The sequence below is a fragment of the Callorhinchus milii genome, unplaced genomic scaffold, assembly GCF_018977255.1.
Source record: "Callorhinchus milii isolate IMCB2004 unplaced genomic scaffold, IMCB_Cmil_1.0 Scaffold3, whole genome shotgun sequence".
Taxonomy (NCBI): domain Eukaryota; kingdom Metazoa; phylum Chordata; class Chondrichthyes; order Chimaeriformes; family Callorhinchidae; genus Callorhinchus; species Callorhinchus milii.
This window is the reverse complement of record NW_024704744.1, coordinates 73,778,157-73,792,995: the sequence shown is the minus strand read 5'-3', so window position 1 is coordinate 73,792,995 and position 14,839 is coordinate 73,778,157. Positions and strand designations below refer to the sequence as shown.

The following is a 14,839-nucleotide window of genomic DNA, read 5'->3' as shown; positions in this document are numbered from 1 at the left end:
AACCCTTGACATGGAAACTCAGATTTGCATAGTTTTGTCTCTGAATTGCCTGGAATTTTAATGGCTGCACCTCAACACTGATCAGGATGTTCGATCAGCATTAGTACCAGTAATGCACAGGCTGTAGCTCTGTGCAATGTATAGCAGGAAAATAACTGCAACTTTAACATTTTTCTCTGATCTCCCATGCTCGACTGGATGTTCTGTTTAAATCCTGCAGGAGAAAGTGGAGATCAATGAAACTTACACAAATGTTGTGGGAAATCAGTTTCTTTGTTGTTGATCGGTGCAGTGCAAGTGCAGAGCGAGACATCCATAAGATCAATTCTCTACAAATTCATCTGTTAACAAGTGGACAGAGAACAGGCTGTGAAAGTTGTCATATCAGGAGCAATGCAAATTAATCTGTGTGCTGCTCCCAAATCCTCAAGACATCACCAGAAAAGTACTGACTTAACACATTTTAGTCCTTCAGGTGTTTATTTTCTTATGTGAAACAACCTAATATGGTAGGTTTTGTAGATTGACTTTTACTTTAGCTGTGTGGTATAATTCTGCCACTGTTACAAAAAAAGCTTTTGTAAACAAAACACTAATGAATTAGTGCTAGAAACAACACTAAAATGTTCTGTGTATTAAACGATTAAAAAAAAGTATTTGAGACCTTGTCAGATCATCAAAATGTCTCAAATGGCTTCAAGGATTTTACTGTAAAGTGTAATGACAGTGTATTTGTAGGTCATTTGCAGAGTCATACAGTTTCCTAATGCACTGCTGGAGGTGCTGTTCTTTGGAGGAGATGTTAAACCGAGGTCCTATCTGCTTGTTCACATGGATGTTAATAATCCAAAGGCACTATTTGAAAAGAAAAGGGAGTTTCTCCCAGTGTCCTGGCCAACAATCATCCAAATAAAATTGGTCACTCACTTCATGGCTGTTTGTAGGCTGTTTCTGTGTACAAATTGGCTGCTGGTTTCACCTACAACAGTCACTACCTTTAAAGTTTATCCTGTCAAATGACAGGAAATGAAATGTCCTCCAAGAGTGAAAGCACTACATCAAATGTAATAATTATCATTATTATTCCTTTGTTCCCAATTTATTCCTCTTCTCCAGATGGCCATTATTGTTGCAGTTCAGTTCCTCAGACACTGGGTGCCCAGTGGCACATCATCGAGATAATAATAAAAATAATCCTTACATTTGATATAATGCCTTATGACATCTTCGAGATGTCTCAAAGCGCTTCACAGCATATACTGTATATTTTGTGGGTGAAACACGGCAGCCAATTGCGGACAGAAGTGTCCCACAAACAATTGTGGATTGGGTGACCAAATTATTCTTTTTTTAAGGAACTATTACCCCCGGAAAAGCGATCCACCAATTGACTAATAACTGGGTTCCTACTCACTGCTAGGTAAACAGAGGCATGTGGAGTAAATAAACTTGCCCATCGTTTAGCCCTGCCAGAAACTGAACCCAAGTTTCTCACTTGCAAGGTGAGTGCTCTAACCACTTGAGCTACAGGACACTAATGAGATGGATGTTCACCACATGGGAACCTGGCCGAGAGTGTCGGCAGGCTATTCAATGTTGGGGAATGTCCCAGCCTATCACAATCCTGGTCACACCTGAAACACACACCTCTTCCAGCAGTGTAATTGGAAAAGGAAGATTAACAGGAACCTTGCCTACTTATCCCACTCATTCCCAAGTCAAGGAATGCTGAAGCCAAATATATACAATCAGTAAAAAAGCTTATATTTTAAATCTGGTGCAAATAAATAATACAGTTGCTAACAGCAGAGTGAAAGAATCTGCACTTACTTATGAGATTTTGTTGTTCCCTGTCTGGACAGCCTCTCACAGGGAGAGTGGGAAGGTACAAGGCACAAGCGGTAAGAGAGATTTGAATGAAGATGGCCCTTCAGCCCATTTGATCTCTTTCCGGAACACCGATCCTACCATCTCGTGGAGTCCTGTAGCTTAGTGGTTAGAGCATTTGCCTCACAAGCGAGAGACCTGGGTTTGATTTTCGGCAGGGCGAAATGTTGGGAAAGTTTCCTTACTCCACATTCCTCTGTTTACCTAGCAGTAAGTAGACGTCCCGTAATTATCACAGGGGTAATATAATTCCTTAAAAAAAATAATAAATTGGTCACTTCAATCCATGATTGTTTGTGGGACACTGCTGTGTGCAATTGGCTGCTGTGTGTTTAACCCACAAAATATAGTCATTTCACTTTACCGTATATTCTGTGAAGCGCTTTGAGAGTCTCGAAGATGTGACAAGGACCTATATCAAATGCAAGGATTATTATTATTATTATTATTACAACACCATAGTATTTCTTAAATGAGATGGCCTCTACCATCTTACTAGCAACATATGTACCATTAAAGGTACCCTTTGAAGACACCTATTCTTCAAAGAGTCATTTCTCTAACGCTAAAGATGAGCTTTGTTGCTCTTCTCCGCATATCTCTTCTTCCAGGGTCCATCCCACCCACCCCCAGCCCGCCTTGTGTCACAACAACTTGAATCACACGCAGTACAGAGAGCTATACAGCTTCAACCAGATGTCTGAGGGGCTGAACTCAACTAAATTGGTAAAGGAGATTTCCCCCCGCAATACTCATTCCCAGATCCTTCAATGGCAAATTGAATTGATCAGAGATCTTTCTGAGAGACACAATAGTGCAGTCCATTGTAGCTCTTTGGAATGGTGGCGTAAGGACATGCGCCTCTTACTTCCAAGCATTCATCTTGACCATACAGCTGTGAAGGTGAAACAGGGCAGAGATCAGCTCTGAATGAAAAGAAAATCCAAAGGAACTCCCTCCTCCCACCAGTGCTCCATGTCATACTATATTACTCAACTATGAGTGGCAGTGGTTGAGGTCTGAGAGCGAGTCCTGTGGACTGTGGGGAAGATGAGTGGAATGAGGAGACTCTAAGGCTATGTGATTGAGATGAGTGTATGGAATTAGAGGCTCGTGTCTATTATACCATCATACAGAGCTCTTATGGTTTGCTCTGCTGTAGATGAGAAAAAACATTAATTGCTCAAAAATTCATTGTTACATGTTCTTCTCCACTAAATTTCTCCCCTTCCTATTGTGTGAGGATGTTTGACTCCTTTATCTTGCTACTGGGATACTTTCCACTGCCAGTGCCCTCCCAAGTGGCCATCTTTCACGTGTGTGCCTTGGCAGTGAATTTGACTGTTTCGACATCAGCCAAACCTGATCCAGACCTCAGCTGAGGGCCACTTCATGCACCGTCTAGCAGGAGTTTTTGGACAGTAATCAGAACTTAATCCAGGGAGCACTGAAGTCAATTTGTCACTGCTGCCTTGACTGACAGCACAGACTGGTATTTGGGCTGGTGGGCTATATGGCTATAGGACATGCTCATTACTCAGTATGCCATTGGGGAACTGTATTCCGGTGTGAGTGTAACATTATCTTCCTTAGTCAGAGGATGGGACACTATCTAGAATTTTTTAATTTATGAAATTCCTAAATGATCTAAAATTTTAAGATGATGCCCTTAAGACTATATTTCGGCTCTCTTCATTCCTCCATAGTTACTGCTCATACAGCTTTATGATCAGCCAATGTTGATCCTGTACCTGTTGTTCTCTGATGTGAGTGTTGCATTCTTTCCCTCTACCAGAGAGAGAGAGTCAGAATGGGACTCTCCATTTCTCTAGCCATCTGAGAACTATCAGAATTCACTCACTGCCAGCAGTGGCAGGTGGGCTCGACTGGCAAGTAGCTCTTAGGAGTTAGGCACTTTACCACTTGTACTTCTGAGTCACAATAAACCTTACTGCAGTACAATTGGATCCAGATAAATGCAGTCAAAAGTTACATTCACCTACAAAGCATACACAATCATACCACTTTCCAGTATATCCTGTGAAGCGCTTTGAGACGTCTCGACGATGTGATAAGGCGCTATATCAAATGCAAGGGTAATTATAATATTACTATTATTATTTAATCCAGAATATTAATATACGTCAGGATAAAATAACAATTTACAGACCAGTGTTTCCTGGGATATTGGATATATGGATCCACAGCTGCTCCTTACCTCTTGACATTTTAGTGACGTTTATAAACTATGAGCCTCATTCGATTGCCGTTTAGTGAGATACTGCCCCTCTCCTCGGCCAGCCACTGGCAGGAGCTGATGTGCTGAGTTCCGTAATGTTAATGCTAAGTGAAGACAATCCTCCAAAATAAAATTGGTCATTCACTTTGTGGCTGTTTGTAGAACATTGTTGTTTCAAATTGGGTGCTATGTCCGGCTGCAAATACCCAGTTATTAGACTTTACAGTGAATTCTGTAAAGCACTCTATGATGTCCTCCTGACATGAAAGGCACAATATCAAATGTAAGGATTATCATCATTATTTTTATCATTTGTTCAAGAAGCCTTTTCTCCTGCAACATGTCACCTGCTGAAGGGACGTGATAGGTATGGAATGATGTGGTTGAATCAAATATTTAACCCACCTAAAAGGCAATGGATGTGATTAGGCTTAAGACAGACATTTTAAGGCAGTAATAAGTGCAAAGAGAGAGAGGGGAGAACTTTGATTTTTATAGTGCCTTATCATGTGAAAACATCCTGATACACTTTACAAGAAATTACTGTCAAATGAATATAGTGACTGTTTTTGTACGGTGTTAAAGAGGAAGGTTTTCATTCACTTGCACTATTATTTCCAATATTACACAGAAAGTACTACTGTGACTTTAATATATAAAGATTACAGTATTTGACTTGCAGGGTGCATCCATTGGGTTGAGACACATTTTTTATAATTATTAATTTAATACGGCATCAAAATACAGAGCTGTGTTTCTTTCAAATACATTGAATAATTTTCATTTAGCTGTGTTTTATTTCTACAACACACACCTACATATCCCATTATCCTTAAACTGGAAAAATAAGAGGCAAAGCTAATAGGTCAACAGTGAATGAGGATAAATTATAGGGGAAGAAAAAAATGCATAAATGACAGATGTAGTGGATGCAGAGGGAACAGACAGTGTTTTAAAGAGCTATACGGAAACTCTGCATTTGAACACCTGTGGATTCACTGTTCCCTGACAGTGAGAGTGACATTGCAGTCACATTCTTAGGTTCTTGTTATGAGTATAATGTTTGGCCAATTTTTCGTGCATTCTCCTGTAGCTGTTTTAATAAGTAGTGTTGTGAGTGTTCCCCTTCTGTTTAACCAACAGCCAAGGCTAAGATATTCACACTGTGATTAGGAACCATTGTGGTTCTATGCATGGGGCTGAAGAGACTGTGCATGTTCCTCAGGGTGGGGAAGATGACAGCTGACAAGAGCAAGACCCCCTCTAATTTATTTACTCATTACGGATGACTGCTGAATTGCACGCTTATTACCAAGCTTACATGGGCTTACATAGCTTGTGTTTAACACTTGACAACCTGTCCCATTTGAGTTGGCACATAATAAAGGCACTGTGAATTATAATGGGGCAGGATTCAGGCTTTATCTGTTGTTGAATTTCAGATTCCCAGCTGAAAACTGATGTTATTTGGCAATCACTTCACAGTGTTTGCTAAGAACTGGACTGTGACTAAATTGCACCTTCAGTGACTGACAGCATTAATAACAGGTTAAAACTGATCTGTTCCATCAAATACGGTTTGTGTTCTTCTGTGGGATTGTTGAAAAAAATATGATAAATAAAAAAAATCATGTCCTGATTGATTACTTTGATGGAGATTGCCAACCTTTCTGCATTCTACAATTATGTTAATCGGATATAAAATAATTTACTTAAATACAAACATAATAATTTTTATTTAATTTAGATTTTTATCTATTGATCATTGGGAAACATGTTTGGATTCTTAGAGTCCTTAAGTGATTGACTGATGGATTAGTTACACTTTCTCAAATTCAGTGCAGGTATTGAATTATTGTTAACTTTCTAAACAGTGAATTTCTGGTAGTGTCAAAGCAGTGACTTTCTGACCAAAAATATCAAACTGATAGCTATCTTTTCTATTACAAATTCCTTAAAATTCAATAATCTGCTTATAGGTGGACAGTATAGTATATTGGTTATCACACCATTAATGGTTAAATAAACATATTGAAATATCCTCCAACAAAATAAAAATCCTTGCATTTGGTTCAGCACCTTTCAAATTTGGAGAGCATTTCAAAATGCTTCACAGGATTCACTGTATCATTCAGTATTTGTGCACTTGTAGGTGATTGCAGTGGTCAATTTCAGCTCAGCAATATCCCACAAATAATAAACAATTACAATTGATTATTAAATAAAAAGACACACATTGACAGGAAGCTATATTAATTTGTTGCTACTTTTTATTTTTTATTTTACCTGCTATATTCTCCGTTCATAAATAAATGCCAACATTTTTCTGCCTAAAGTATTCAAGAATACACCACTCAAAAAATGATTCTAATTGTATGTAAAGACTTGATTGAATTAAATGTAATTACTCTACAATGTATTGAAAGAAACAATGCTTTCAGACTTTCCATTTGCGGTCAGAATGGCACTGCTGAGTTTTGTGAAAAGCCATCATCAGAGGAAGCTCAACTTGTTTACTCTGAGGAAAGAACAAGATTCAATGAAAGTTCCTTAGTTATTCAGTAATTACCCCCATTGCACTGAATACTTGCAATAATGGAAAACTTTGTGTGTGTATGTGTGTGTGTGTGTTGGTGGTAATGAGGGTGGGAAGGAGATATTACAGAACATTCTTAAGTCTTTAAACAAATTCTACCATTTTTACATCCTGAGCAGGTATAAATATACGCTTAAGGAATATACGCTTAAGTGCAATTTTTGTGTTACAAATATATAATTTACTGGGAAAAATCTTGTTTAAATGACAGAATATATTTAAACAATTATAAACAGCTTTACAGTTGATACACTATTTATAATTTCCACTGACTGCAGTGTATAGATGAATAACTGAAAAGTCAACACTTACAAAGGTTACAGTCAGAAGGAGCTTGTCGAACCCATTTGGCCCATGTTGTCTGTGCTGACGCCACCTCCTACCACTAGAGCTATCTTCTCTAATCCCATTAACCTGTGCTTTCCTCCACATCTTTTATTATTATCTTTGCTCAAGTATTTATTGAATTCCCTATCAAATGCTGTTAAATGACTCAACACCAACAGTCATTTGCCATCAGACTTCCACATTCGACAACCCTCTTACAGGAGTCTGAGGATACGGACTGCAAAATGATGTCCTTTCTCTTGCTGATCAGCCTTTAATGTAGCGGCCCTGATAACAATGAATGTGAGTTTGGGCTTTTGAAAAATAGTACTGTACATGGATGGGCACACGAATAGCTGGAGTGGACTGCGGTTAACAACAGATGTGTTCATTGATATCATACATAAAAATCTAAATATTATTCCTGTATGTAATTTCCTCCTACTTTCCATGTTAGATGAATCGGATGCATGTTTGTATGCTTGAACCTGGCCCATTTCTTTAATAATTATTCAAGCTGCAGCACAGAACCCGTGATTTGTACATGATTACCATTGTTTGTGAGATAGCAATCAGATAAATAAAGCCATCGCTGATATCCAAATCTGGCTGTAATAATGTGTCCATACAGTGTTTACAATCAAACCAGTACTTGGCACTGGCAGCCCAAACAATGTCAAGTGACATATTTAACTTACTGAGGATCTGGCTTCAATTTCTAAAAAAAACCTTTCAGGGTGTGATTTTCCGTTTTAATTAGAATTGTATGAAATGCTGCTCTTATGTTTATCTCACTCCATGGCTCTTTGTGGGACACTGCTATATGCAAATTGGCTGTCGTATTTGCCTACAAAATACACACAGTTACACCACTTTACAGGATATCCTATGAAGCACTTCGAGATGTCTTGAGTATTCTCACTCTCATGGGCTAACATAGATATTGTGTTATATCAAATGCATGGATTAATATTATTTATTATTATGTTGAATTATGATTAAAACAAGACAGTAATTCTGTTCAAAAAATTTATCATTATTGTTCTGAAGATATGTTAATTTGTTCCTAAATTTTGTGATTGTAACTGTGTGAAACTCTTTGCGACGTGTTCCTGACATGATCCTGAGCACTGTATAAATGTAAATTGTTGTTGTAGGAATTAATTTCCCCACTTAGTTCCAAAAACAAAATATGGTAAAATTCCAGAAGGTTGGCTTACTATTGCTTTGATATTCCAAACTACCAGCCACTGATAGGGCTGCTGGCATGCAGGAAACTAACACATCTGCCAGCAGGATCTCTCTAAGCTTGTTCCATAACACTCATTTACTCAGGTTAAAGGTACTGAAGGGACCCGAACTATGGAATGAAACACCTCACCTCACAACCTGAATGTGAGTGAACTTACTGTGTGTTTTACCTGAAGAATTTTGTTTAAAAGTCTATTTAAAAGGCTGCGATGAAAATATATAAGCAAGCACTTTTGAATCTTGTGTTTCCTTATCTCTCACATTTGCTATTTTTATATATAATTGGCATTGCAGACATTAAAATGAGTATTCTCGCTCTCATGGGCTAACATAATTAGAGGGGTGATTCCCTGAAGCCTAAATTTGCAGATTTTAATGATGTGAGTTTATAATTGGAAAAATCCCTCTGTAGGTTCAAGGCCTGTACATTTACTGGTTTTCTAAGAGCTGCAGGTGGTTAGTCATTGTGAATTAAACCCCCCTCCCTCCACCCACTGCCACCTGGTCAAAAAGATAGATAATGTCCTCTATTGGTAGATGTTAACATGCACAGGGATATCCCTATATTGTTGCTGGTTCTCGGTGCATCCAGCTTTCACCTGGACCACCAATGTTCTCTTATAAGATGGGAAATAATTGGAATAGTAAGGAATGAAGGTAATCAATGAGATGAATCACATACCTTGTGCGAATGTTTTTTTTTGGACACGCAAGGGCGAAAGAGTTTTAACAGCTTCAATTGTGACAAAAACGAAGCATGGACTGTATCAGAAGTATTTTGTGTACCCACACACAAAGATCAGTCCTTGTACACATCTCTTGGATGGATGATGGTCCCATTTCTGGTTACAGGAGAGATAAGTTAGATGTGGGCACTCTGTTTGTTTGTGTGTGAGCACCTTTGTCAACTCTCTGGAATTAAAATAACTGATGGCAGTTGGGGTGTTGAGGATGTTGGGGGAGGGGGCTTTTCTTGTAAAACTTGCAGTGTGTGTTTATTTACAATATTGACAGATAACTTGTAGAGAAGTAGAAGTTGGCATATATATTATTAAATGTAGGAAAGAGGAAAAAGGGAAAAGGAAATGTCACTGAAGTCTTATCATACATTTTGTAGAGGACGTTTGGGACATGTTCATTTCAAGTCATATTTATATATGCAGAATACATCAAGCGATGTATCCTTATAGCCTGTATACTACTTCTGATGGTTGAGATCAGGGGCTCATGGAGCTCTGAGCAATTGTAAATACAAATCCACATCCATCATTCCACAGCAATGTATTGGAACACGAGCGCACTACTCTGCTGAAATAACACAATGTTTAAATTGATGGGTTTGAATTCCAATTGGACAACTCTGCAATGTTGTCTTTAGGTGCTGCACAATAGCATTCTCAAACTGAAAGCACGTTACAATGAAATATTTTTTTTATTGGTGCTCAATTATAAAGGGAGTCGTAAACAATGTGCATTTGTATCAGATGCCATGGCATACCAGAGCATGTTAGAATGAAAGCGAGTAATGTATTTTGTACATGAAGACTGTGACAACCATATTAAAACTCAAGCCCATTTTCCAATTGTTTACAACTTGTTTTTTTTCTCTTGTAGGCTGGAGCCAGTACCCTTTCAGTCTACGCAGTGCGTTTGAGTCCTGGAGAAGAAATCTTAACCTCTTTGATAAAATTTGTGCAGGATAAGAAGCTAAAAGCTGCATTTATCATTACTTGTGTGGGCAGCGTTACTAAGGCAACACTCAGACTGGCAAATGCCATTGCTACGAATACTAATCAGGTCCTGGCAAGACTGTTGCTGGTGTTGGTGATTGTTGTGCCTGGGGTGTCAAAAGCTGGCTGGAGATAAACTGAATGTTTTCAGATAATGTTTCTTTGCTGAGTGTCTAATCTTAAGCAACACCTTTAAAAAACAAAACATGTCCCATTTTAATCCTTGCAGCAACGTATGAGCATGGTAATCTCCAGCACAGCAACATCATTTAGTAAACAAATTTATGCTCTGCTCAGCTGCAGTGAACATTAACAAAAAGTTTAGTAAGAGCGGCAGTATGATGCTAATAAAGTAAACTGCAAATTTGAACAAAGAAAACACGAAGCACCTTCCCAGAGATATAAACCTGACTTCAAAACTGAATTCCATTATATTGGATGGCCTTAACTTTTATTTTGACTCCCAGTGTTAAAGACAGCATTTTTTTTAACTGGAATCCTTTGATGGTTCATTTCACAGTGAATGGAAAGCAGCATCTTAGAGTTAAGTTGCACAAAATACTTTAAACATTGAGCTTTCTATGAAACTCATGCATGTAGAATTCAACTTTAAATCTATGTTCGAATGGGGAATCTGAGAAAAAATTGCACACAGCAAAATTTAGTTAGAGGGAGAAATCAAACAGCCTATTAAAGCTGTGTTTTTTAAAACCCGAAGATAGGTTTATAAAGGTAATAAAAGGAGACATTTCACAAAGAAATTAGGTTTCTTTTTGCATCGGGAAAAAGCAGTGAAGCTGAATATCCAGATTGCAGAACATGTTGTGCATAATTATGCTATTTTATGTGTAACTTGTTACCACAGTAGTTGACCTTGGTTTAAGTATTGAATACGATTCTGAATTTGTTGGATAACCATGGCTTTGCGTGGGTTGGTAGTCTTTAGTTTTAAAGCAGTTTATATAACATGAACAAAGAGAGGCCCGACCTGTATCTCCTTTTGCATATTTTTGTTTGTTCCGAATATTAAGGGTGAAGATTTTCTCATTTTTTAAAAAAAATGGCATCTCCATAGCACTTTATAAAGGCAGAGAGGTCATCTATTACAGATACTTAGCTTGTTCAGACTAGCACCAACACACATGTCTCTCCAAATACCTGGAGCAGTTAGATGGTTAGATAGAACTACTATCAGGGTGTCAGATCATGACCTGAACCAAACAAACAGGCTGTAAGTGCATCAGAAGCTTTATGCTAACTCTGGGGGATGGGCTTTGGCCTGCAATTCACTTTTGCTTGTCTTTTAATGGTCACGTTCAAGAAAAAAATGTTTATTAGTAGATTGGAATGGACAGCCTGATTTGGGGGTGGGGGGCAAATTGCCAGAGCAACAGAGTATGGGAACTTTTTTTGAAAATATATATTTATTTATAAATATAATATTTGGTACAGCAGAAATCCAAAACAAGCACAACATACAACATCTTCTGCTACAATTTTTTTCCCCCTTTTTCCCGATACAAAACCCCCTTGTGTAAATGTTCTAGTCTGGATATTGCCACGTGGGGAAGAGAAAAAGCCTTCATGTGAAATGTGCACAGCACCTCTTACTAAACATGCAGTGCGCATTGAGCTTCTCTCAGTGGATATTGACATGATGTTTGTAGCTCATAATTTGTCTACTTTATGTCACCTAGGCTTGGACCTCAGCAAAATGGTCAAAAAAATGAAGTAGGTCAATACTATAGTTAGGGGTGGTGCTCCTGGGCTCCCAATATTGATCTCTTCAGCAAATAAAATTAAATACGTCACAAGATGATGGTTCCCTCACTCTCACTTGGCTTTCCCACATGGCTGTTTGTGGATCTGCCTTCAATCTGGTGTTAAAACAGTTTAAATCACTGAATGTGTCCTGATTATTGTTGTATGCTGGCCTCATAATTGATATGTTTAAAGGAATGTTACAGAATATAATCAGTGTTGTACATGTGCTGCAAAATCCCCTTAATTAGTTGATAGGCATTAGCTACTGACTCCGTCATTGTTAAGTATCTTGCGTGGAGGGCGCTATATAAGTGCAAGTTGTTGTTGTTATAGCTACATTGCATTCGTTTGTGAACAGTTAATTTCATGAGGAATTTTTCCTTTGGGTACATCATTATGTGAGAGTATGTTTGATAAAAAGGAGCACAGCTTTAGATTCAGCCAGTGGGGAGCATCCATTCTGACTCAGCTGGGGGGAAGGCTGGGGAGGGGGAAATGGGGCAAACATGGTCAAGCTGGGAGGAAGGTTATCTAAGTTAGTTAGAACTGCATGAAGATGTCAGCATTAGACAGAACTATGAGGAAGGCTTCAGACATATCCAGGATGGCTCTGGCCTCCTGTTTGTCACTCATCCCCTCCGCTCCGCCAACGGTGACCGTGCTTTCTGCCACTATGCCTCGAAACTCTGAAACTCTCTCACTCAATCCCTCCACCTTGCCCCCTCTCCCCCACGTTCAAATACGGCCTAAAAACCTTCCTTTTTGATTGTTCTTACAGTTGCCCCACCCTCTCCTCCTGGCTCGTTGTCAGATGCTGCCACTGTCAAGCGCTCCGGGATAGTACGCCGCACGAAGGGCACTATATAAATGCAAGTTGCTGTTGATTGGGTGGGAAAATGTGAGGGAAATCAAGATCTTGTTCATCTGTGTTCCCTGCTGACAGTTGTTAGTTTTGCAACCGTTAGCAGTGACAACGTGAATTAAGTCAGAGCCCCACCACTCAGTTGCTTTGCTTGGAACGTCCTCCCGACGTGAAAGACGCTATACAAATGTAATTTGTTGTTCTTGTTGTTGTTGCTTTGCTTTTAACTGGTGTGCAACGTGTCTCTTTATCAGATCATAGAGCTGAAGGGAAATTATGAAATAGTGTCACTGGTCGGGACGCTGAATGAAGATGCACACTTGCACATAAACCTGGCTGACATGGAGGGCCACACTGTCGGCGGTCATGTCTTGGGCAACTTGGAAGTGTTCACTACAGCTGAAATAGTCATTGGTGAATGCTGCAGCTTCGAATTCACCAGAGAGATGGATGATCGTACAGGCTTCCCGGAGCTGGTCATTAGTAGTCGCACAAAACAGGCCTAGCCGTACAGCAGCAATTTGTATTCTGCAAATTGTATCCTATTTTTGAAAAGGTGCAGTGAATAAATTGGGTTGGAGCATGCCTCGTCTGCTCTTTCCTTTGGCTTATTGATTCAGCCACTTTGATCGCACACAACCTAATCAATTCTACAGTGGATAGACAGCGTAACATAATTTCCACCAAACTCTTCAAATGACTTGTCATTAATTTGCCTCTTTGCCTGCACTTGTTTGCAGAGGACAAGATGCAGTTGGCTTCCTCCGTCTATTAGCAGGGTTATACTCTTGGGAATTTAGTGGGTTGGGGGGACGAATACACAGTGTTTGCTCATCCTTACAGATTCACTTATTACCACTAATTGGGAGGGACAGTTCAAACAAGCACAGAGGAGCAGTTGTCACACAAGCGTGACATGGGTTTAAAGAGGCCGTTGGCACTGGCTGTGCTGCCTTGTCCCAGCCCCTGCTCTCCCGCCGCAATGCTGGCTGGAAGCCTAGCCCACATCCTGCTTAAATTGGCCACTTTGATAAGGAGACCTATTAACCAGCAGCAAAAAAACTGAGGAAGTCTGGGCAAAACAAATTAGCTGAGAGACCTGCAGACTGACTTACAGCTGTCTGAAACTGGGCTGGGGTGGCTGGGGCTCAACAGCTGACGGAAAAGGTGGCAACACTCACTTGGCACTGAACATTGTTGCACTGAACTTAAAAATGTGATCTGAATGAACTGATTCCGTCGAGATGCATTCTCTTTAACAAATCTGCGGTGTTAGAAACCCTTTACCTGTTAAAAAAACAGTTTATTTAGTATAAGTTAATATAAGTTTAACTGTAACCTTTAAAAAAAACTTTATTATACTAATAATGCTTACATTTCATACTGTGCCTTTCTTGTTGGGAGGACATCTCAAAGCGCTTCACGGAATTTACTTTAAAGTGTAGTGACTGCAATGTGGTGAGTGTTGTGACAGCACCTATGACCGGTAAAGTTTTGCAAGTGTTGGAGGAGTAAGAGGTAATGTATTCTGATTGCAGGACGAGCTGCCAGAATATGTAAAGTAGCAGCACAAAGGTTTCACAGCCAGAGGTCTGCTGTATGCCTAGCACAGTCCATTAGATGAAGCCATCATTTTATAGATATCCATAAGCTCCTGTTTTGAATAGGGAACACTTTCAAATAGAAATAGGCCTTTCATAAGTCTAAGACAACTCTTTTATTTGCACTTCCCTGCCTTTTGGTGGGGAATATCCCCTGTGGTGCCATTCCTTAGTTTTTTTCTTTATTTTACATATATTTAATTTTCTAAAGATTAACACTCCTGAGCTGCTTTGCTCGCCTACAAAATACACAATCAATACACATTACAGTGTATCCTGTGGCATGCTTTGAGATATCCTCCTGACATAAAAGGTTCTATATCAAATGTCTTACTCAGGATTATTGTTATTTATTATTATGATAATTATTTTATGTTACCAAATATATTCCAACTTGTAATTTAATAATAAGTATAATAGCGCCTTATCACGTTTTTGAGACGTTGCAAAGTGTTTCACAGAATATGTTGTAAAGTGAATTGAGTATATTTTGTGGGCGAAATTGCGCTGCTTCTGTGGTGGTGACAATGTGAGCAAATTATCATAGGCATCCAAGTACTGAAGTGTTGCCATGGTTTATAA

At 39.1% G+C, this 14,839-nt stretch overlaps 1 protein-coding gene across 1 annotated transcript in view; it reads left to right on the top strand.

The window, feature by feature from the left end:
* Window positions 1–13,238, top strand: part of LOC103181687 (uncharacterized) — a 34,428-nt gene extending 21,190 nt beyond the window's left edge. Inside the window, 2 exon segments of the mRNA NM_001292523.1 lie at window positions 9,915–10,097; window positions 12,911–13,238. Coding sequence (NP_001279452.1) covers window positions 9,915–10,097; window positions 12,911–13,162 — 435 coding nt within the window. The 3' untranslated portion in view covers window positions 13,163–13,238.
* The last annotated feature ends 1,601 nt before the right edge of the window (window positions 13,239–14,839 follow it).